Raw genomic sequence first — 24133 nt, forward strand, 5'->3', positions numbered from 1 at the left:
GAGGGAGATTATCAGTGGTCTTGTATGTCTTCCATTTTCTAATTATTGCTCCCACAGTTGATTACTTCACTCCAAGCTATTTGGCTATTGCAGATTCAGTCTTCCCAGCCTGGTGCAGGGCTACAATTTTGTTTCTGGTGTCCTTTGACAGCTCTTTGGTCTTCACCATAGTGGAGTTTGGAGTCAGACTGTTTGAGGGTGTGCACAGGTGTCTTTTTATACTGATAACAAGTTTAAACAGGTGCCATTACTACAGGTAATGAGTGGAGGAAAGAGGAGACTCTTAAAGAAGAAGTTACAGGTCTGTGAGAGCCAGAAATCTTGATTGATTGTTTCTGACCAAATACTTATTTTCCACCTCTCATCTTTTTAAGTGATGGAACTTGCACTATTGCTGACTGACTAAATACTTTTTTGCCCCACTGTATATATGTCCCCAATTCAGCCTGCAACAAAAGAAAAACACCTTTTATTATACTCACCTACAGAGCAGTCAAGTCCAATAAGTGTCGCTGGTCCTGGTCCAGCTCCTGTCTTCTTTCGATGCAGTCCTCTTTCAGTGGTACATCATTCACACAGTGTACCCCAGCATCATGCTCCTGCGCAGGAGCACTTCTCTGCCCTGACCAGGGCAGACCAAAGTACTGCAGTGTGCATGTGCCGTTAAAGGTCAAAGAGCAGTACTGAAAGAGGCTGACAACGTAAAGGGAATTTCTTTGGTAAAAAATCAAAAGGAGCTGCTGAATTTTTACAGTTCCCCTTCATTTTAGGCAGAGTCAGACACTTAGCCTCAGCTGATCAGAACGAATGGCATGGTGTGGGAAAACTATTGACAATCTCCGTAAGCATTAATTTTATAATTTTTTTCTACAAACAGGAATCTGATGTCTATTGCTTACCAATAGCATTGTTAAGAATGTACTCTTCCTTGAAAAAATCCTGGGCGAGTGAGCCTCCGGTCTTTCCAGCCTCTGTAATAGCTGGTAAACAACAAGCAAAAAGAGAGGAAGATGTATAAGTAAAATTTAATGGAAAATAGATCTCAATAAGTACAGAAAAACAATTTGAAACAAATAAAACAGTACATCTTACAAGAGAAGTTATAAGTAGCAAAAGAAAATTATGTAAATACTCTGATTAGTTGGGTGATCAGATTGGAAACTGAGCAATCACTGTTAACTTTCAGCACTAAGTAGATGACAGAGTAACTGAAGGGGGCATGTCGGCAATCTGTGCAGTCATGGGGGCTTGCGCAGGAGTCAATGGATGGTGCAAGAAGAACAGTATATGTAACTGGTAGCTATCTGTACAGGAGGGGAGCACAGAATGCAATTTATATGTGAAAGGGGACAAAGGAGCAGTCTGTATGAGCAAGGAGGCGCAGGGAGCGGTCTGTATAAGCAATGGGGCGCAGTGAGCAGTCTGTATAGGCAAGGATATGCAGGGAGAGATCAGTATAAGCAAGGAGGCGCAGGTAACAGTCAGTATAAGTAAGGGGGCGCATGAAGCAGTCTGTGTGAGCAAGGGGGCACAGGGAGCAGTCTGTATGAGCAAGGGGGTGCATGCAACAGTCTGTATAAGCAATGGGCACAAGGAAAAGTCTGTATGAGCGAGAGTGCACAGGGAGATATGGTGGTAAACTACTGTTTGGGCGCACGGTTGGGTTGTTAGCACTGCAGTCTTGCAGTGCTGGGGTCCTGGGCTCAAATCCCACCAAAGAAAACATCTGCAAGGAGTTTGTATGTTCTCCCCATGTTTGCGTGGGTTTCCTCTAGGTACTCTGGTTTCTTCCCACATTCCAAAGACATACTGATTTTACCATATATACTCGAGTATAAGCCGAGATTTTCAGTCCATTTTTTAAGGCTGAAAGTGCCCTTATACTCGAGTCATATACGCCAGGGGGTCGGCGGGGCAGGGGGAGCGGGGGTGTCTGATCATACTTACCTTCTCCTGGCGCGGTCTCTGCAACCCCTGCTTCTCCCAAGGTCTCTGGCACATACGTTCAGCGGTCACGTGGTAGCGATCATTAAAGTCATGAATGCGCATACTTATGACTTTAATTAGCGGTACCACGTGACCACTGAAGGAAGGAAAAACTGCCGGAGACCGTGGGAGAAGCAGGGGCTGCAGAGACCGCGCCAGGAGGGGGTAAGTATATGTGATATTCACCTGTCCCCGTTTCACTGCCGTGCGCCGCTTTGTCCTCCACGTCCTCTGGCTGTGACGTTCAGGTCAGAGGGCGTGATGACTGGGTTAGTGCGCTCCCTCTGCCTGAAGAGTCACTGACAGAGGACCCGGAAGACAGTGGCGCGTGGCGGTGGAACGGGGACAGGTAAATATCTCAGGTGTCGGGATCTGGGCCAGCGGCGACACCAGCACTTGGCCCCCATAGCGTGCCGGTGTCTCTGCCTCCTCAGGACACCAGCACCTGGCCCCCAGCGACGAGAGGGGAGTATGTCATTTTTCTTTTATTTGCAGCAGCAGCATATGGGGCCTATTCTATTGAGCATTCTATGGGGCATAATCTATGGAGCATATGGAGCATAATCTATGGAGCATTTTAAGGGGCAGCATATGGGGCATAATCTATGGAGCATCTTATGGGACCATAACCTTTATGGAGCATCTTATGGGGCCATTATTAACCTTTGTGCTGCATTATACAGGGTGTATTTTGTATGGAGCATCTTATGAGGTCATCATGAACTGTATGGAGCATTATATGGGGCTCCTGATTCAATATAGATATTCAAAAACATTTAACCTACTTATGTCTCAATTAATTTTACTTTTATTGGTATCTATTTTTATTTTTGGATTTTACCAGTAGCTGCTGCATTTTCCACCCTATGCTTATGCTCAAGTCAATAAGTTTTCCCAGTTTTTTGTGGCAAAATTAGGGGGGGTCAGCTTATACTCGGGTATATATGGTAGACTGTGGTTCCCATAGGGGACAGTGCCAATAATGTCTCTAAAGCGCTGTGGAATTAAGGGCGCTATATAAATGAGTAAAATAAATAAAGCAGGGCTTGGAAGGGAAGGAGCACTGTTTAAGTTTTGGAGTGGAATTTGAAGTCCCTGAAGTGCCTAAACAGTGTAAAACCTTGAGTGACCCAATTTGGAAACTATAGCCCTCAAGTAACATATCTATAGGTGTGGTGAGCACCTTAAATCCACAGGTGCTTCACAGAATTTATAATATTGAGCAGTGAAAATGAAAAAATACATTTTTCCCACAAAATATTGCCTTAACACAGGTGGTGGAAACCTACTGTTTCGACACATGGACTGGCTCAGAATGGAAGGACCAATTGAATCCCGGTATGCAGGTATGCAATTTTGGATGGAATAGATCGTAGATGCCATGTCACATTTGAAAAGCCCCTGACATACCAAAACAGCAGAAACCCACAGAAGTGACCCCACTTTAGAAATAACACTTCTAGAGGAATTCATTTAGGGATGCACTGAGCATTTTTAACCATCAGGTGATTCACAGAATTGTATAACATTGGGCTGAGTAAATGGAAAATTACCATTTTTTCCATGAAAAAAGCTGCTTTGGCCCCAAGCTTTTAGTTTTCAAAAGGGATAATTAGACAAAATGAACGGTACAATTTGTTACACAATTTCTCCTGAATCCGTACTTTTGAGCCACAGAGCAAAAATCACAAGGGAAGAAGCACCATTCAAAATTTGCTAAAATGGTTTGACGGGGCAATGTCATATTGGCAAAGCCCCTGAGGTGCAAGATCTCCTCCATATGTGATCCCATAAACTACACAAGTGACCCCATAAACTAAACTTGCTTTCAAATGCGAGTATAATTGAAGCCTTGACCATTGTTCAGGGCAATGCCGGCAGTGTGATAAAGGATTAGACCAGGTAATAGTATGGCTGGATAGTGGCAAGTGGAAAACAGGATAATGGTGCTCTCGATGGACTACTTTTGGCAATTTTATGTTGCAACCTTGTGAGACCCCATCCCCCACAGACAGTGCTTTTTTTGCGACGGTACGGCGTACCAGAAATCTGAAGGTGCTTCAGTGGGGGAGGGGGAGCGGCGGCAGGAGCCGGTGGCTGGGAAGCCATACTCACCCCTCCGGTGCCTCCCTGAACGTCCCCTGCATTCTCCTTGTCCCAGCACTGACAGCCTCTTTCTGCTTTCAGCGATCACATGGTACCGCTCATTAAGCTCATGAATATGGACGCCAATGGGCGTGGAAGCATATTCATGAGCTTAATGAGCGGTACCATGTGACCGCTGAAGGCAGGAAGAAGCTGTCAGCGCTGGACAACGGAGGATTCAGGGACGTTCAGCTATGGCACAGCAGGGTGAGTATGAAAGAGGAGGACGGGGGCTGCACAGAGGAGGTTGGGGGCTGCACAGAGGAGGACGGGGGCTGCACAGAGGAGGTCGGAGGCTACACAGAGGAGGTCGGGGGCTGCACAGAGGATGACGGGGGCTGCGCAGAGGAGGTCGGGGGCTGCACAGAGGAGGTTGGGGCTGCACAGAGGAGGTTGGGGCAAATATTGCGTACCGGCAAATATTTTTTTACAAAAAAAACTCTGCCCACAGATAAGTCTTGATAAAGGCCAGATTTAAGGCTGAAACGTTGATTTGGTAATCTAGAATTCACTGTGTCCCTTTACTTTTTCTGTTAAATAAACTCTTTTTTGTAACAAAACTTTTCGAGTGCCGAAGTTTTACATCCTATTATATTATACTCATTTACTTCTGTGCACCTTATACCATTCGGTTAATTAACCATTTTTCATTTCTATTGGGTAGAGAAGAGAGACTGAGTAGTGTGTGGATGGGGGGGTAGCTTGTGGGGACAGTACAAGGGCAAAGCCAGAAGAGGCTAGTATGCCGAGGAGAGGGAGTGTGATGTGGGGACATGATATAGAGACTGGGCCTATAGGGGAAACACATTGAGGACAATGTCAAGAGGGAACTTGGTATACAAAACCGGACCGTATATAGGACATGTACCATAAGAGGGACAGTGTGCGCAGCATATTTTGTCCAGTAAAGATATTGAGGGGCAACTATTTATTCAGTGACCCAGCGTAGGGCAGATATTTTTATTCAGGAGTATTATAATGATACTGCTATTTTTAAGGGTTTTGTGTGGGGACGTGCTGCATGAGATTGGGCAAATGGAAGTCTGTGAAAAGTCATCATGGAGTCAGGACAAGATAAAGAAATTAAAAAAGAACAACTACAATCACAGATAATGTCATGTATAAGGTACCTGGATTTTTTTTGTGATACTGACTAAAGGCCCCTTTACATTTAGCGATGCACCAGCGATCCCGACAATGATACGACCCGGTCAGGATCACTGGTGCATCGCTAAATGGCGATGCAGCAGCGATACAGCGGTCGTTACTTACCTTTCAGACGCGGCGATCCTGACGTCCTCCCGTCCGCGTCCACGCATCGCTCGTCGCTGCCAGCAGGAAACGCCCGACGAGAAATAGAGCTGCGCAATCTCGCGCGATCAACGACAGACAGCGGGGGAGCCGGTCGGAGGTAAGTATCACACATAGCGATATCGCTGCTGCGTCACCAAATCGGTGATGCTTAAGCGATATTGCTAGCGATATCGCTATGTGTAAAACCCCCTTAATTCTCATGAGTACTGTGCTTCCTGTATAGTGCGCAGTCTAATGATGACTGATAGCAAGAACTCCCAGTATCTCCTTATCATTGATAATGATGTACTGTAAGTTGTAGATTAATGTGATACAAATGTATGTGGACAGAGTCAGTTAGGCGGCTTCAAAGGGAGCACCAGGCTGGCGGTGGGAGTAGATACAATGAGGATGGTCCGCTGCAACTCCAGCGGGGTACCTCAAGAGAGAATCAGACAGGATAAAAGTAAAATAGACCGGTCATAAGGAGCGCAAGTGACGCAGTTCAGCTGGTATTAAAAGTCTTAATTTATTAGTTTCCACAACGCGTTTCATCGGCATGGCTCCGTCTTCCTCAGGTGGCAGTTATACATAGAGTTGGATGGGGAAGGTATATAAAGGTGAATCAGCAAATGAAAATTAAGAAGCAATTAATCAGAACGCCCACATGATTAAAAATGCAAATTAAGACTGCACTAAAAAATAAAAAAACGAATGCAATATAAAACACATATAAACTAAAACCAATCTAACAGCGAATAAAAAACAAATAAAAGCAACGTACGTAAAAAATCACAACGTACATATATTACGTGACTTTCTCAATGGTGAGGTTTAACCCCTCAGGGGCCAGTGTGCCCAGTTTAAAAATTCAGAAACTCTCCCTTCTTATTAGACTATTGTACTGGTCAGGCAAATCATCTGGAGTCTGGTTAATGACAATAAGTTTTAATGAATTTGAATTCTTTTGGTGCACTAGAGAAAAATGTTTAGAAAGACTATGTAACATGAACCCATTTCGGATATTTTGACGGTGCTTATTGAGCCTTGCATGTATCGTCTGTATCGTCCGACCAATGTACTGGAAACCACAACCACACTCAATTAAATAAATAACATAGCAAGATTGGCAATTTACATGACAGTTGATTTTAAAACTGGTGCCTGTGGTATGAGATTTAAATTCTTGTGCCCCATTCAAAATAGAGACACAGCACAAACACTTAAGGGTCCTACATGCAAAACAACCCGGATTGGAATTCATCTGGATTGTAGAGGAAGATGAGGACTTGAGAGTTGTGTTGCTAGGGGCAACGAGATTCCTAAGAGATCAAATTTTCCGAAAAATCTTTCTGGGTTGTGCGAGTATGTGTGCTGATAGCATAGGGTCCCCTTTCAGGATAAACCAGTATTTTTTAACAAGGTTACATATGATGACATGGGATTGATTAAAAGTAGTGATAAAACTCCAGTTCACTAGATCGGAGGATTTATCAGGCATATTCTCCTTATACTTATATTTTCTCAATGCATTTCTTGTGTGTGAATGCTCTAGCCCTAATTAAGGCATCACAAACCAACTTCTTTGAGTAGCCTTTGCTCCTAAAATGATTTTTTAGAATCTCGGCCTCTTTAAAAAAAAAATCGATGTCCTCCGTACAGTTCTTTCTAATCCTCCAATATTGCCCATAAGGGATGTTTAAGATCCACTTAGGGAGGAGGCCACTGCTAAAGCTGAGATAACTGTTTACATCCACCTTCTTTAAGTGGGTGGAGGTTGAAAAACGACCAGATGGATCGACATGCACCATTAGATCCAAAAATTGAATCATTGTATTGGATATATTAGCTGTGAATTTGAGTCCCCAGGAAATGGAATTCAGGGATTGGGCAAAATCAAGTGCTTCCCATTCAGACCAAGTCCAGAAGATGAAAACGTCATCAATGAAACGACGGTACATAGCAATTTTACCTATCGCGAGTGGGGACTGCGCGATGAAGACGGATTTGAATGCCCCCATAAACAAATAACCTTTACTGGAGGCAAATCTCATCGCCATCGCGCAGCCCCTCATTTGGCGGTAAAAAACCGCTTGAAAAGAAAAAACAATCTCAAGAACAAACATTATGGCTTTTTTTGCAAAAAATCCATTTGTAAAGGAGGTTGTTGATCATCAGTTGAAAAGAATTGAGACACCGCTTCAAGACCCTGATTATGGGGATATTTGTGTTGAGGGCTTGAACGTCCATGGTTATCAGAAAGCAATTCACTATGTTAGATCGTGCTAAGAGATGATCAATCAAATGGGAGGAGTCCTTAATGTAGAAATCCAAATTTATAACGTGTTTTTGTAAAAATAATTCAACGTAGTGTGAAAGACTACTAGTGATGGAGTCTATGCCCGAAATGATATGGCGGCTGGGAGGATTAAAAGGGTCTTTATGCGTTTTGGGGAAAAAATAAAAGAAAGGGGACTTGAATCTGGGGATATTAAGGAATTTTAATTCCTTTTTGTTTAAAATACCAAAGGACCAGGCTTCTTTAATGAACACAGTATACTTAGAAAAGATAAAGGCAGTGGCCAAAATAACATATAACATATCTAGAGGTGAAGTTGGGGAGATCGGATAAGGATCTGTTCCGGTTAAACATACCCCCCCGATCTCTTCCATAGAATCTATCACGAAGACATGGAAGGACTCATTTGCCTCTTGGATGGGGAGGAAAAACTTACTGAAAAGCTTAATTTTGCCTAAATTTACCAACCTCTTTCAAATGATCCCCATAACTATACCCAAATCGTATCTTAATAAGATCAACTCACTATTCCGCAGATACATCTGGAAGGCAAAGAAACCACGCCTGGCCTATAGGACCCTGACACCTCCTAAATTAAGGGGAGGAATGGGTGCCCCAGACATAATGAGATATTACCAGGCAGCGAAGCTGACTACACTGTGTTCCAAATTATTATGCAAATTGGATTTAAGTGTCATAAAGATGTTATTTTTTGTTTTTCAAATAAACTCAAAGATGGTATTGTGTATCAGGGCTCTTTGGATCACTGAAATCAATCTCAAATGCCTGTGATAATTAGTTTACCAGGTGAGCTCAATTAAAGGAAAACTACTTAAGAACGATGTTCCACATTATTAAGCAGGGCACAGGTTTCAAGGAATTTAGGAAATAAAAAGGATCTCTCTGTTGCTGAAAAGCATCAAATAGTGCAATGCCTTGGTCAAGAGATGAAAACATTAGATATTTCCCAAAAATTTAAACGTGATCATTGTACTGTTAAGAGATTTGTGGTTGATTCTGAGCACAGACATGTTTGTGCTGATAAAGGCAGAATGAGGAGGGTTTCTGCCAGGCAAGTTCATTGGATTAAGAGAGTGGCTGCTAAAAAGCCATTACAAACCAGCAAACAGATATTTAAAGCTGCTGGTGCCTCTGGAGTCCCTCGAACCTCAAGGTGTAGGATCCTTCAAAGGCTTGCTGTGGTGCATAAATCTACTATTCGGCCACCCCTAAACAGTGTTCACAAGCAGAAATGGTTGCAGTGGGCCCAGACATACATGAAGACTAATTTTCAAACAGTCTTGTTTACTGATGAGTGTCAAGCAACCCTGGATGGTCCAGATGGATGGAGTAGTGGATGGTTGGGGGATGGCCACTATGTCCCAACAAGGCTGCGACGTCAGCAAGGAGGTGAAGGAGTCATGTTTTGGGCCGAAATCATGGGGAAACAGCTGGTAGGGCTCTTTAAGGTTCCTGAAGGTGTGAAAATGACCTCTGCAAAGTATATAGAGTTTCTGACTGACAGCTGTCTTCCACGGTATAAAAAAAAGCAGAAACGTGCTCATGCATGACAATGCACCATCTCATGCTGCAAAGAATACCTCTGAGTCATTGACTGCTATAGGCATAAAAGGAGATAAACTCATGGTGTGGCTACCATCTTCCCCTGACCTCAACCCTATAGAGAACCTTTGGAGTATCATCAAGCAAAAGATCTATGAGGGTGGGAGGCAGTTCACATCAAAACAGCAGCTCTGGGAGGCTATTCTGACTTCATGCAAAGAAATACAAGCAGAAACTCTCCAAAAACTCACAATATCAATGGATGCAAGAATTGTGAAGGTGATATCAAAGAAGGGTTCCTATGTTAACATGTAACTTGGCCTGTTAAGCTATTTAACTCCAAAATATCCTTTTTGTTCAGTGAATGTGACCTCCTAATACTGCAAATTCCACAAATGAGCATTTTCAGTTCTTTAAAACATATCAAATGTTTAGAAATTCTACTGTGCCTAATAATTTGGAACAGTGCATTTTGAGTTTTTATTCATTTTGGAGATTATACTGTTATTATTGGGAGGTTTCTTCAATAAAATTTGATGTATACTCTAACCGGTGATGACTTTTATTTGACTGACTGTCATTAGTACCGACTATTTAGGAAAATCAGAGAAAAATATCATTTGCATAATAATTTGGAACACAGTGTAGAGTGGTAGATCTGTTACGGACCTCTAATGATAAACAGTGGACCGAAGTGGAAGAAGCACTTGCCCCTTGTTCTCGGAGCTCCATCTTTCTGACTCACGAGGATAGAAACACGAATGAAACATTATATAACATACACACTAGGGCCACTTTGAAGGTATGGAGAGAACTGAGAGTTATACTGGCCCCCCCTTTGTCTCCTTTACTTAAACTAGCAGATTTAATGCCACATGTGGTCTTTTACCGAGATGGCAGTGTGGGGAGACATGGATATCTAGCAAATCTAGAGGTGGGCCAGCTGCTATCAGACGGGACACTTCTCTCTTATCAGGCAATGAAGGAATTACCGGGGCTCTCAAGTCTATCCTTCATACAATTTGGCTCTATAAGGGACTCACTAACACGGTGCCTTCAAATTTCGGACATTACGCGCCCCTTGACTGCCTTTGAGACCCTCTGTGCAACAGTTCATAAGCCACGAAAAATACTGTCAACTATTTATCAGACGTTGAACATTGCCATAAAAGAGCATACATATCATTATGGGAAAGAGATTTGGGGTGTCAGTTTACTCCTAAACAGATTTCACACATCTATAGCTCCTCCCACGGCCCATCGCAATGCGTTAGAGCACAGGAAAACTCCTTTAAAATAGTCACCAGGTGGTATATAACACCCAAACTGAGCAATTATTGGCAAGCAAGCAATTCGACAATGTGCTGGAGATGTACGGGAGACGAAGGCACATATCTACATATGTGGTGGACTTGCCCGCCTCTGCTGCGGTTGTGGCACGAGGTGGAGGGTCAGGTACACAAAATTATAGGCAAAACTGTAACACTAATACCTGAAATTGTGCTTTTGAATTTTCCGGTAATACCCAAGAACGAGATATTACCACTGCTAGCTCAGTATATTTTATCGGCAGTAAAACTGTTGATCCCTGTATATTGGAGGACAACAACTATCACGACAAATATTTGAAAAAGTGGACATGCTATATAGAGTAGCAAAATTGGCAGCCTCGGTAAATGGTTCCTCTTTAACCGCTGAAAGAATCTGGCGACCGTGGAGTCGTTTCAAGCAATCGCATACCGACACATCTATCTCATGACCATATTCAGACCTGAGGTATTATATTGTGTTTATAAATTTGTGCTTACTAAAGTGATCTTTGTGCCTTTAACCCTCACCCCCTTTCTACATACCTCTCCACTTGACCACTTTTTTGCATCCTGGCCCTTCTGGCCCTTCTTGCCTATGCGCTACCTTTATTTTAACTTTTCTAATAAATACCTGATCTAGATAGGCTTTATGACATAGGTAGAATCAGAGATACTATTACTTATGCGAAAGTTCAGATTAATGTTCTAATAAGCAAAAATTTCTGGCTGAATTTTATAAGTCTAAGCTAGCTCTGAACGATGTACAGTAATGTCTATTGTTTTACTTTCTGTTTTTGTCTGGACGCTACATACTCTGGTTTATGCTTTCATGTTCAGGTATAGAAGACTGCGAAGATTTAAAATTAAAAAAAATGTATGTATATGATATTGTATGTAACCTTTACTATTTTCAATAAAAAAGAACACTGAATAAAAAGAAAAGATAAAGGCAGATGGGTCTTGATCCAGTTTGGCATAATATTCAGGATCATCTTGTCATGGTCACGTGTGTCTGGACGCAGATGTTTCCACAAGGCGAACCCATAACACACGTGACCCTGGAAACACCGCCTCCAGTGGGGCGCATTTAAATAATAAAACGTGCAGGTGGATACGCCGCCTCCACCTGGCGAATTTGGGAATTACACGTTATACATAAAATCTGGAAACCCCGCCTCCAGTACGGCGAATTTAAATAATAAGGGGGACCTGGGAAACATCAACAATGGTGGGCCCTGCAATAGGGAATGGGGGACGTGGAGACCTCCTAAGCTCCCCTGAGCAGGTGTCCCTGCACTCCTAACGTTCCCTATGCCGGTTTCGCACCGGGCGCCGCACGCGTACCTCAACGCCCTAGCTCGCCCTGAACCTAAACCCTCACTAGGGAATAGGTCGGTGCGGAAACTAATCCCACCACTGCACTAATAACACACATGAGGGAAAGAGACAATACAGGGGAAACACCACTTAGCTTTGCTCTGTTGCGTACGCTCCTAGCAACAGAGCCCACCACCTGCGTGCGTCTTCTCCTCCATCTGGATCCATCACCATAACAGGATCCTTCACCTTAGCGCAGCCTCGGAGCAGAGTCCATCACCAGTTGCAGCTGCTTAGTACCAGAGTCCCAAGGATGAGTTCAGCTTCTGACATGAAGTCAAGCATGCTTGAGTCCAGCTCAGCAGCCAAGTCCCACATGGTGAGTGCCACTCTCCATAGTCGCCACTCCACCAGTCCATGCAGACACTTCCCGCTGACACCATCACTGTGACCCCACCACGCCATGCCAGCCCTTCGTCCAGACACCATAGCTGAAACACGTCCCCCCTGGCTAAGCTGCGCAGGACTCCTCACCAGCTCCATCCTTCCTCCAGGCTCTCCCCCAGAGTGAAAACAATCTCACAATGTCACAGCCAGTGATTGCACACCCCTAGCACACCTTTATAGGGTGTAACACCTGATAATTAATTACGTGCACAAAAACCTAAAGTGCAATACCACTAACCACCACCGGGGACAGTCAAGACACCTTGGAACTTTCCAAAGTAAAAAAAAGTTCACCCAGTGCTTTTAAACCCGCCAGATCCAACACTGGATCATGACAGTTCTAGTATTCTGAAACCTTCTTTGACATACCAGTCCCTATTCATGAAGACCACACCACCGCCCTTATCAGCATTTTTTATGATTATGTCGTTACTGACTCTTAGTGATTTCACTGCTGCTTTCTCAGCGGGACTCAAGTTGGTAAATTTTTTAGAAACCGGAGGGAGGGAACGTAGCTCTTTGAATATGAGCTGTTGAAGAGTTTCTAGATGAGCACCTCTGTGATGAACAAGATAAAATTTACTGGAATTTGTTTTGGGGTTAACATGTATGTAAGAGTCAGTCTCAACTATAGAGGATTCGTCAAAGAGAGGGGGCCTATTTTTTGCTTCAATAAAAAAGTTGCGCTGAATGGTCAGTTTCCTAAAAAACTCATTCAGATCGAGGTATAAATTGGCATTTAATGGTGCATCAGGGCAAAAAGATAACCCATGCTCAAGAAAAGATTTTTCTGTGTCTGACAATGTGTAATCAGAAAGGTTCAAAATACTGGATTTCTCGATTAAATTTCCTGTGCCGGATTATTTTTGAACTTGGGGGTTAATCCTGAAGATAGTTCTGGCTTTTCCCCTTCCTCTACAGCCTTGTTTCCTCTTTTTCTTTTGGACGAGTGGCCTGGAGCCACCCGAAAAAACTGTGTAAATTTAGTATTTCTAGAGGTACCAGTAGGGGTGATTTGTACAGACCCAGAGGTGAAGGAGTTGAGTGATGAAGAGAGTGTTTTTATATGGGATGAATCCACCAAGTTATTTCTAAGTATATTAGTGGGTTCTATGGTTCCAATGATGGGTAATGAGGAGGCAACAGTGCTCAAAGTGGAGGGAAGGGCGAAAAAAAGATATGGAGTGTGTGGAGGATTGAGAGGAGGGGTGATCGTCATGAACAGTGAACTGGGATAAACCACCAAGGTCATCAGCTTCACTAAGTGTCAGGGGACCTTGATTATTAAGTAATTCTTCAGGCAGTTCCTGTGTTAGGACTAGATTAGTAGGTAAACTCTCGAGTGATTTCTCTGAGAGGAGATTACCGGAGGGTTCACTCAGTGTAGTTAACGTGGATACAATCTGTGAATTAATAATAATAATAATAATAATCTTTATTTTTATATAGCGCTAACATATTCCGCAGCGCTTTACAGTTTGCACACATTATCACCACTGTCCCCGATGGGGATCACAATCTAAATTCCCTATCAGTATGTCTTTAGAATGTGGGAGGAAACCGGAGTGCCCGGAGGAAACCCACGCAAACACGGGGAGAACATACAAACTCCTTGCAGATGTTGTCCTTGGTGGGATTCGAACCCAGGACCACCACTGAGCCACCGTGCTGCCCCGTGAATTGATAGGGTGGGCACGGTCAGATTTATCCCCTGTCAATTTACCCAAATCAGATCTCAATTGATTAAAACAACCCTTGAGGGTGTCCTTGTGTTGTTGATAGTAGATGTTTTGTGGTTTATTTTTAAAAATACAGGGAAGATCCTGATTACCTATCATTGAAACCAAAGAACCCACTAATATACTTAGAAATAACTTGGTGGATTAATCCCGTATAAAAACCCTCTCTTCATCGCTGGGGGCCACTCATCCAAAAGAAAAACAAAAAGAGGAAACAAGGCTGTAGAGGAAGGGGAAAAGCCAGAACTAACCAAGTTGAAAAATAAAGAAACCGGCACAGGAAATTTAATCGAGAAATCCAGTATTTTGAACCTGATTACACATTGTCAGACACAGAAAAATCTCTTCTTAAGCGTGATTTATCTTTTTGCTCTGATGCACCATTAAATGCCTTCAATTTATACCTCGATCTGAACGAGTTTTTTTTAGGAAACTGACCATTCAGTGTCACTTCCTTATTGAAGCAAAAAATAGGCCCCCTCTCTTTGACGAATCCTCTATAGTTGAGACTGATTCTTACATACATGTTAACCCCAAAAAAATTCCAGTAAATTTTATCCTGTTCATCACAAAATTGCTCATCTAGAAACCTTTCAACAGCTCATATTCAAAGAGCTATGTTCCCCCCCTTCGGTTTCTCAAAAATGTACCAACTTGAGTCCCGCTGAGAAAGCAGCAGTGAAATCACTAAGAGTCAATAACAACATAACCATAAAAAATTGGGGGGTGGGGTGGTCTTCATGAATAGGGATTGGTATGTCAAAGAAGGTTTCAGAATACTAGATGATCCTGAATATTATGCCAAACTGGAACAAGACCCATCTGCCTTATTCTTTTCTAAGCATACTGTGTTCATTAAAGAAGCCTGGTCCCTTGGTATTTTAAACAAAAAGGAATTCAAATTCCTTAATATCCCCAGATTCAAGTCCCCTTTCTTTCATTTTTTACCCAAAATACATAAAGACCCTGTTAATCCTCCCTGCCGCCCCATCATTTCGGGTATAGTAATCCATGATTAAGACTCTTGAGTTGAAACGCGTTTGTTTTCTTACATCCACTGGGGTATCCACTACCTATAACATGTTCTTTTAACGAAAAAAATAAAGGAATATTTTTTTATAACTACCTTCCTGCCTGAGATCGGTGGAGATTACTGTTTGTTTGGACTTGTATCCGCCAGCCCAGGGCGGCTCCGTGCAACGGTGTGGTTCCTGCTATCCGGAAAACGCTAAGGGGTGAGCAGAAACATTTTTTTCAAAATACATAAAAACCCTGTTAATCCTCCCGGCCGCCACATCATTTCGGGCATAGACTCCATCACTAGTAGTCTTTCACACTACTTTGATTTGTTTTTACAAAAACACGTTATAAATTTGGATTCCTACATTAAGGACTCCTCCCATTTGATTGATCATCTCTTAGCATTACCTAACATAGTGAATTGCTTTTTGATAACCATGGACGTTCAAGCCCTCTACCCAAATATCCCCCATAATCAGGGTCTTGAAGCGGTGTCTCAATTCTTTTCAACTGATGATCAACAACCTCCTTTACAAATGGATTTTTTGCAAAAAAAGCCATAATGTTTGTTCTTGAGAATAATGTTTTTTCTTTTCAAGGGGTTTTTTACCGCCAAGTGAGGGACTGCGCGATGGGGACGAGATTTGCCTCCAGTAAAGCTTATTTGTTTGTGGGGGCGTTCAAATCAGTCTTCATCGCGCAGTCCCCACTGGCGATAGGTAAAATTGCTATGTACTGTCGTTTCATTGATGACGTTTTCATCATCTGGACTTGGTCTGAATGGGAAGCACTTGATTTTGCCCAATCCCTGAATTCCATTTCCTGGGGACTCAAATTCACAGTTAATATATCCAATACAATGATTCAATTTTTGGATCTAATGGTGCACGTGGATCCATCTGGTCGTTTTTCAACCTCCACCCACTTAGAGAAGGTGGATGTAAACAGTTATCTCAGCTTTAGCAGTGGCCACCTCCCTAAGTGGATCTTAAACATCCCTTATGGGCAATACTGGAGGATTAGAAAGAACGGTAAGGAGGACACCGATTTTTTTAAAGAGGCTGAGATTCTAAAAAATCGTTTTAGGAGCAAAGGTTACCCAAAGAAATTGGTTTGTGATGCCTTCATTAGGGCTTGAGCATTCACACACAAGAAATGCATTGAGAAAATATAAGTATAAGGAGAATATGCCTGATAAATCCTACGATCTAGTGAACTGGAGTTTTATCATTACTTTTAATCAATCCCATGTCATCATACGTAACCTTGTTAAAAAATACTGGTTTATCCTGAAAGGGGACCCTATACTATCAGAACACATATCCGCACAACCCAGAAAGATTTTTCGGAAAAATTGAACTCTTAGGAATCTCGTTGCCCCTAGCAACACAACTCTCAAGTCCTCATCTTCCTCTACAATCCAGATAAATTCCAATCCGGGTTGTTTTGCATGTAGGACCCTTAAGTGTTTGTGCTGTGTCTCTACTTTGAATGGGGCACAAGAATTTAAATCTCATACCACAGGCACCAGTTTTAAAATCAACTGTCATGTAAATTGCCAATCTTGCTATGTTATTTATTTAATTGAGTGTGGTTGTGGTTTCCAATACATCGGTCGGACGATACAGACGATACATGCAAGGCTCAATAAGCACCATCAAAATATCCGAAATGGGTTCATGTTACATAGTCTTTCTAAACATTTTTCTCTAGTGCACCAAAAGAATTGGAATTCATTAAAACTTATTGTCATTGACCAGATTTCAGATGATTTGCCTGACCGGTACAATAGTCCAATAAGAAGGGAGAGTTTCTGGATTTTTAAACTGGGCACACTGGCCCCTGAGGGGTTAAACCTCACCATTGAGAAAGTCACGTAATATATGTACGTTGTGATAATTTTTTACGTACGTTGCTTTTATTTGTTTTTTATTCGCTGTTAGATTGGTTTTAGTTTATATGTGTTTTATTTTGCATTAGTTTTTTTATTTTTTAGTGCAGTCTTAATTTGCATTTTTAATCATGTGGGCGTTCTGATTAATTGCATCTTAATTTTCATTTGCTGATTCACCTTTATATACCTTCCCCATCCAACTCTATGGATAACTGCCACCTGAGGAAGACGGAGCCATGCCGATGTAACGCGTTGTGGAAACTAATAAATGAAAACTTTTAATACGAGCTGAACTGCGTCACTTGCGCTCCTTATGACCGATCTATTTTACTTTTACCCACAAATGTGTGTGGATTTGACCTGACATTACAAGTGATGTACCATGAACTCATGGTGGGTTTAGTGCTGAATTCATGCAATATTGGTGGTCCTAGTAATGTAATTAAGTACTGATGGTGGTCTTGGTAATGTATTCCTGTAATGATTGTGGTACTTGTAATGTATTCCTGTACTGATGAGGGGTTTGAGGCTGTATTTCTTTACTGATGGGGGTTATATAGATATATTTCTGTACTGCTGGTGGTTCTGATGGTGAGTTTCTGTACGATTAGTGCTTTTGGTGAGGTATTCCTGCATTGATGACGGTTGTGATTAGAGATGAGTGAATATCTCAATGTTCGGTTCAGATTACGATCGCTAAATTTGCAATGTTCGCTGTTTAATTTGTGGAATATTCGCCAAACATAACCCAACGACATTCAGGTTAATAGGAGGCAAAAACATATGCATGCACAACACCTTATAATGGCCCCAATGCTGCCAAAACACAACCAATGAGGGGGCAGACACCATTCACCCACAGTACTAATTGTAGCATGGCCCTGCAGCAATCAGCTAGACATGAGGTATCGGGGTCTGGGATAGCATTTACAGCTTTCAATTGAACGTCACAGTAAGACAAGGTGGGTGAGGAATCGGTGTAGGCCTTCTGTGCTGGAAGACCTGATATCACATGCAACAGCTCAACCTGCTTTCATACTCAGGTGGCACAAATATCATATACGTTTTGTAGACTACTATTGTCAGAAATATCTAAGTATAGTAACACGGGTAGTTGACTCCAAGGAAGTGGACGCCTGCACAGTCCCCGCACAGTACCTGCACAGCCCAGCACAGTCCCCACACAGGCCAGCACAGCCCAGCACAGGCCAACACAGTCCCTGCACATGCCAGCACAGTACCGTACAGCCCAGGACAGTCCCCGCACAGTACCTGCACAGTCCCGCACATTCCCTGCCCATTACTCGCATTTCTCATAGACTTACATTGGACTAGCTACTCGTCACGAGTACCCGAGTATTAGGGGGTACTCGTAACGAGTACAGCGAGTCCGAATACTTCACTACTCGCTCATCCCTAATGGGCATAGGAAGTGTACGGTACTCTAAAGATTCATAGAGTCAAGAGGAGGAAATCATCTGCACCGATGGCCAAATTTTCTCTCACTTTGATCTTTGGCTGGACGAAATTGGGTCCGAGCATAAACCAAACCCTCATCAACAGACGCTAACCCCTTTGGTTGAAGGTGATCTATTTGTGATTAAACTCAGATACTTGAGGCGCCCGCCAACTGTACTGTGAAGTCAAGGCAGCAGGAAAAGGAGTGGTAGAACAGAAAGGATGACCATGAGGTAATAGATCACACTTGGTGTAAACCCAGAGGCATGCAGCTGAGTAGCTCAGCAGAAGATAAGTAGCAGGAAGACGAGGACGTTACATAGACGCCGTTATGCAAAACACAACAACTAATGCATCCTGAGCCCCAAATCTGGCAGTGGACAGCAGTAATCGCGGTTCTGCAGTTGCCTATCTTGGGACTTTTTTCAGACTGGCAAAAATCTAAAAAATAACGTTAGCTGTCAACTTTAAAAAAAAGACCTAGTAGAGTAAAAAAATGAAATAATTTCAGTACTAAATGCATGAACTGGCACATGCGCGATCAACATACGTTAATCTGGGAATATCACTGTGCTAATGGGCATCGCCATCCACCGTCCACCCCATCTTCTGATTTATCCTCCTCCCTCACCGTAGCAAGTGTTGTCACACAGGTCTCTAGCCAAAGAACCTCCACTTTTTTTTACCCCCTACAGTTGGGGTGACTGAGAGCCGGTCAGTTGATATGGAATTGGACATGCCTGCTGTTTTCGACTGATCTTACATACCAAGCACACCCCATCTTTCTCAATCCACTGTAACATCTCCACCTGCACCTCTCTCAGTCCAGTAGCTTGTTGTGTTCACCGTACTCCACCCCGTGTCAGCACAGTAGCAAACCCTCGTTTGTGTAGTTGTGCTCACGTAAAAAGATTCTTTTCTCCTACACATGGCAAAGCTAACAGCTTGAACTTCACCATCTTCAGTCTGCTAAGTGTCTATTTACAATGGTGGTACAACTAAGGAAATGGGGGGTAGATAAAGGCTGCATGAGCCTTTTGGGTACGGTAAAGTTTGATGGTGAATTATGTTCAGAAAAGTAGAGAATAAGCTATATATATATATCTATATATATATTGTGGTGTAGTGACCACTATGTCAGCTAGGGGGCGCTGTGTGGGTGTCCCAGGACGGGTGTACAGACACATTCAGTGTGGTAACAGGAGCAGGGTCCTAAATGACCATTATGTGTTTCAAGGTGGGTGGCCTTGGGATGCAGGCTCGAGTATTGATCAGCAGAGGTACTGCTGAGATTTCCGTTACAATGTGTCAGGGAAGCCTGTGTGTGTCTGTGTGCAATAGGACCTTTAGTGAGGTCATAGCCATGTGATCACCTGTGGGTTTGGTTATTGATCATATAAGGTACCGGAGGTCTGGTCACATGGCGAGAGAGCACATGGATCTGATCGGCCCCTGTGGAAGGTCCCGGCAGGCCTATGTGGAGGAAGGAGTGCTGCCTTCCTGAAGACCATGGGCTGAGGCTGCTGACCCGGGGAGGCCTGTGTATATTAGTTGTATATGGGGAGGACTATACCTCCCAGCATGTGCTGAGACTCTCGGTCCGAGTTTGAAGCCACGGACGTTTATGTTCTTTTGAGCCTAAGCTAGAGGCTATCTTGGTGATATGCTGATTTATGGTTTATGGAGCAAATAAACCTCATGAACTTTGGGAAGAACCTGTCTCATGATTGTCTCCCACTGCACCTGAGCGAGTCACATCCCTACAATTGGTGACAGACTGCGGGCAGCGATTCCCAGAATCACGTGTGGCAGTGCTGGCGATTCTGAGCCAGGAGAGCAGACGGTCTGACAACCGTGAGTAATACTGACCGAGGTCAGAGAAAGTGACTGTATTAATATTTGTGGGATACCTCTGAGGAGAAGAGGTGTCCAGGAACCTGTGGGGCTGACACCAGTAGGTAACAGACAGGAGTCTGTGTTGCACTGACCAGGGTCAGTGAGAGACTGTGTACCTGGAGGGTTCAGTGAGCAAGGTCCTGGAGGGTCAGGGTTGGGAAGAGCCCTGAAGCACGTGATATGACCTTGGACCTGGTGAGGCGTGTGTTGGGCAGTCTCAGGCGGAGACAGATGTCCTGAAGAGCACCCGCTGAGCCCCTGGACCTGGTGAGACCGGTGTGTTGGTAAACCCTGGGAGGAGGGCTGCTCCCTGAAGAGCACCCGGTACGCTCTGTGTGTTGGACGGTCTCAGGCGGAGACGGTGCTTGCTGTGGCTCAGTGGGGTCACGAAGGTCTCGCAACACAGGAACCTGGTGTTTTTCCTCTTTGAGCATTGGTAGCAGACGCTGTCTGTCTACACCATCCTGCTGCAGTTTTATTTCATATGTCTAAGCAGGGCCGGACTGGGACTAAAATTCAGCCCTGGCATTTGAAGTTACACAGGCCCACTAGTCACATGGTGACTATATAATATGTTTGTACACTTGTAGTTTACAAGAAGTGAGAGGAGATTAACACGACTATATAACATGTAGTCAGAGCTGTGCCCAGTATTTCAGCTCAGTCCTATTTATTGCTTTTAGGTACAGTACTCCTCCCAAAGCTCTGTCCCCTTTTGTATGCACGACTACAGAATTCCTGGCAGAACTGCTATCCATTGGGCAACCAGCCCCCCTGGTCATAGCCGCCCCTATCATACCTCCCAACTTTTGAAGAAGGGAAAGATGGACAAAGACTGCGGCGCGCTGCTGCAAATTTTGGCCACGCCCAGCCACACCCATTTCACAACTAGTCACACCCATGTCCACACCTAATCGCACCCATTTAGCACTGCTGATCACACTGACTGGTACTGAGGGCACAGTGGCTGGCATTATGGGCACACTGACTGGCACTAAGGAAGAGAGAAAACAGAGAGAGAGAGAGAAAAAAGAAAACAGAGAGCGAGAAAGAAAGGGGAAAGAAAGAAAGAACAGTGAGAGACAGAGAAAGAACAGAGATAAAGAAAGAAGTAAAGAAAAGAAAGAAAGAAAGAACAGAGAGAAAGAGAGGAAAGAAAAAGAAAGAAAGAGGGGAAGAAAGAACAGAGAGAGAAAAAAGAAAGATTAGAGAGAGAAAGAAAGAACAGAGACAGAAAGAAAGAACAGAGAGAGAAAGAAAATGAGGGAAAGACAGAACAGAGAATGAAAGAACAGAGAAAGAAAGAAAAAGAGAGAAAGAAATAAAGAAAGATTCTACAAAGATACTATAGCAGCCCGGCTCCCATTGTAGTGCCCACCTGAGCCTCCTGGTGCAGAACATATCATGATCCGCTCACATGGCCGGCATCCCCGATTCCAAGGTGATCCTGCTGTCTGCGCTGTCGGAGGAGGACATGGTGATGGAACTGAAGCATTCCTGGTTCCGTCACAATCTCCTCAAGAAATTATCTAATTTCCGGTCAGCTTCCAGCACATCACTTCCGGTGGAATATCATGTGTGTGTTTTAAAATGCTCCTCGGGGCTCCGTCGTGTACTCCTGTGTCCGTGGGAAAAGCACGCTTTGTATGCTTTGTACACACTTGGCTCCGCTCCGTACATATATGGCTCCACTCCATACACACACGGCTCCGCTCCGTACACCCCGTACACGCGCGGCTCCGCACACCCCGTACACGCGCGGCTCCGCTCCGCACACCTCGTACACGCGCGGCTCCGCTCCGCACACCTCGTACACGCGCGTCTCCGCTCCGCACACCTCGTACACGCGCGGCTCCGCTCCGCACACCTCGTACACGCGCGGCTCCGCTCCGTACACCTCGTACACGCGCGGCTCCGCTCCGTACACCTCGTACACACGCGGCTCCGCTCCGTACACCTCGTACACACACGGCTCCGCTCCGTACACCTCGTACACACACGGCTCCGCTCCGTACACCTCGTACACACACGGCTCTGCTACATCCACACTGTAAATCCTGACCCCACACATACTTACCTCAAACAGCACCATGACAACAGCAAAGCAGAGTCTTGCAGACAGTAGAGGCAAGGCTGAGTGCACAGGACCTGTGATGAGGTCACAGGAGGGGCGGAGTCAGGGGTGACATGATCGGGGGTCTGGACAAAGGCTCCTGATCATGTGACCCCTGACTCCTCCCCTCCTGTGACCTCATCACAGGTCCTGCGAACAGAGCGAGCAGGCAAGCGAGTGCGACGCTGTGAGTGGCTGCGGGGGGGAGGGGGTCTCATGCTAAGGCGAGGATGGGGTGCGTGGGGGAGGCGTGGCGGCTTTTCTCCCTGCAGTGCGGGAGGAACTTGAAACTATCACCGCCGTGCCTGCAGAGGGCCGGCGGCAGGAGCAACAGTGGCCGGCAAGCGGCCAGATGATCGGGCGCTGCCGCCCGCGGCCCACGTGACAGCGGCCCAGCGGGAAAATGCCAGGTTGGTTATATTGCCAATCCGGGCCTGTGTCTAAGCGGATACAGTAGTTGTGGCTTTACACAACTATTAAGGGTGAGTACCCTGTATTATGTCGTTATACCCATTATACCTGCACTGGTAAAGCACTATGGGCGCGCTTTTGTGGTTTGTTTATCTTTGAGGGTGACAAGCGGCTTCCAGTGGATCGGCGCGTCCACGAAGACGGCGCAGCAGGAGCTGCAGAGACACCAGCAGCTGCTTGTGAGCGACGGCAGGAGCTGAGGCAGTGCCAGAAGGAAGTGGTGTCGTGCTTTAAGGACCAGTTCCAGAAAAAGGCATAAACTGTACTGTGTGAACTGTGGCCTAAGAAGTTCTGCAGGACAGACATGGGGAGATCCCGAAAAGGGGTGGAGTCCCAAAAGGGGGCGGTGGCCCAAATTGGGATGGTAGCCCGAAAAGGGGTGGAGTTCCAAAAGGGGGCAGTGGCCCAAATCGGGGTGGTAGCCCAAAAGGGGGTGGAGTCCCAAAAGGGGGCAGTGACCCAAATTGGAGTGGTAACCCAAAAAGGGGTGGAGTCCCGGGAGGGGGCGGCAACTCAAAGCGGGGTAGTGGTCCAGAAAGGGGCCATGTTTGAAGAAGTGACAGCACTGGGTGACTCAGTGGGTATGTCTGGAGTACCGCAGTGTATGTGCAGGTCTTTTTCAGAATGCGGAATATCCTTTCCGGGTAGTAATGATGGGCCACAGATGTGTACAGTGATGCTGCATTGGGAAGGAGCCTTTGGTCAGCTGGACTCAGAGAGTCAGGTGACTCTGACAGGAACTCCTCTCGTTTTCTCTCTGACCGAAAAAAACGTCAGGGTTCGCTGTAAACACGGGGTCACGGTGAACTACGCAGTAGACAGAGTAGTGTTTGAGGGGACCAAAGGTGGTGAGTGCCAAGGGGGAGGCATGAGGCATACCACGGGACTTAGTCTATGCCTGGGAGAGGGGCCGGGACTTTGTTTTGTTTGATGACGTATGGTCGGACGATGGAGTAAGGACTTGGCCTGCATATCCGTTTCTCTGAAATCCTTGCCTTATGTCTGTCGCTCAGTTTCTGCTTTGCCCTCATCCAAAATGGAGTCACGAGCCTCAACGGGGGCCATCTTATTTCCTGTGTTGATCTCTCTTGTTCCTGTCTGCTCTGTATATAAGGATGCTCTGTATGATTACTCATTGCTTGAGTATACTTGTTCTTGGACTTGTTATCAAGCTGGAAGGAC

At 44.7% G+C, this 24133-nt stretch overlaps 1 protein-coding gene across 9 annotated transcripts in view; it reads right to left on the reverse strand.

Annotated features, from left to right (window-relative positions):
• HIBCH (3-hydroxyisobutyryl-CoA hydrolase) overlaps positions 1 to 24133 on the reverse strand; it is a 536626-nt gene that overhangs the window by 282723 nt on the left and 229770 nt on the right. For all 9 annotated transcript variants that reach the window (XM_073558177.1, XM_073558173.1, XM_073558174.1 and 6 more), the window contains one exon: positions 900 to 980. In XM_073558177.1, coding sequence (XP_073414278.1) covers positions 900 to 980 — 81 coding nt within the window. The remainder of the gene's footprint in view (positions 1 to 899; positions 981 to 24133) is intronic.

Source organism: Dendrobates tinctorius, unplaced genomic scaffold (assembly GCF_039654945.1).
Source record: "Dendrobates tinctorius isolate UK_male_01 unplaced genomic scaffold, ASM3965494v1 ptg000254l, whole genome shotgun sequence".
NCBI lineage: Eukaryota > Metazoa > Chordata > Amphibia > Anura > Dendrobatidae > Dendrobates > Dendrobates tinctorius.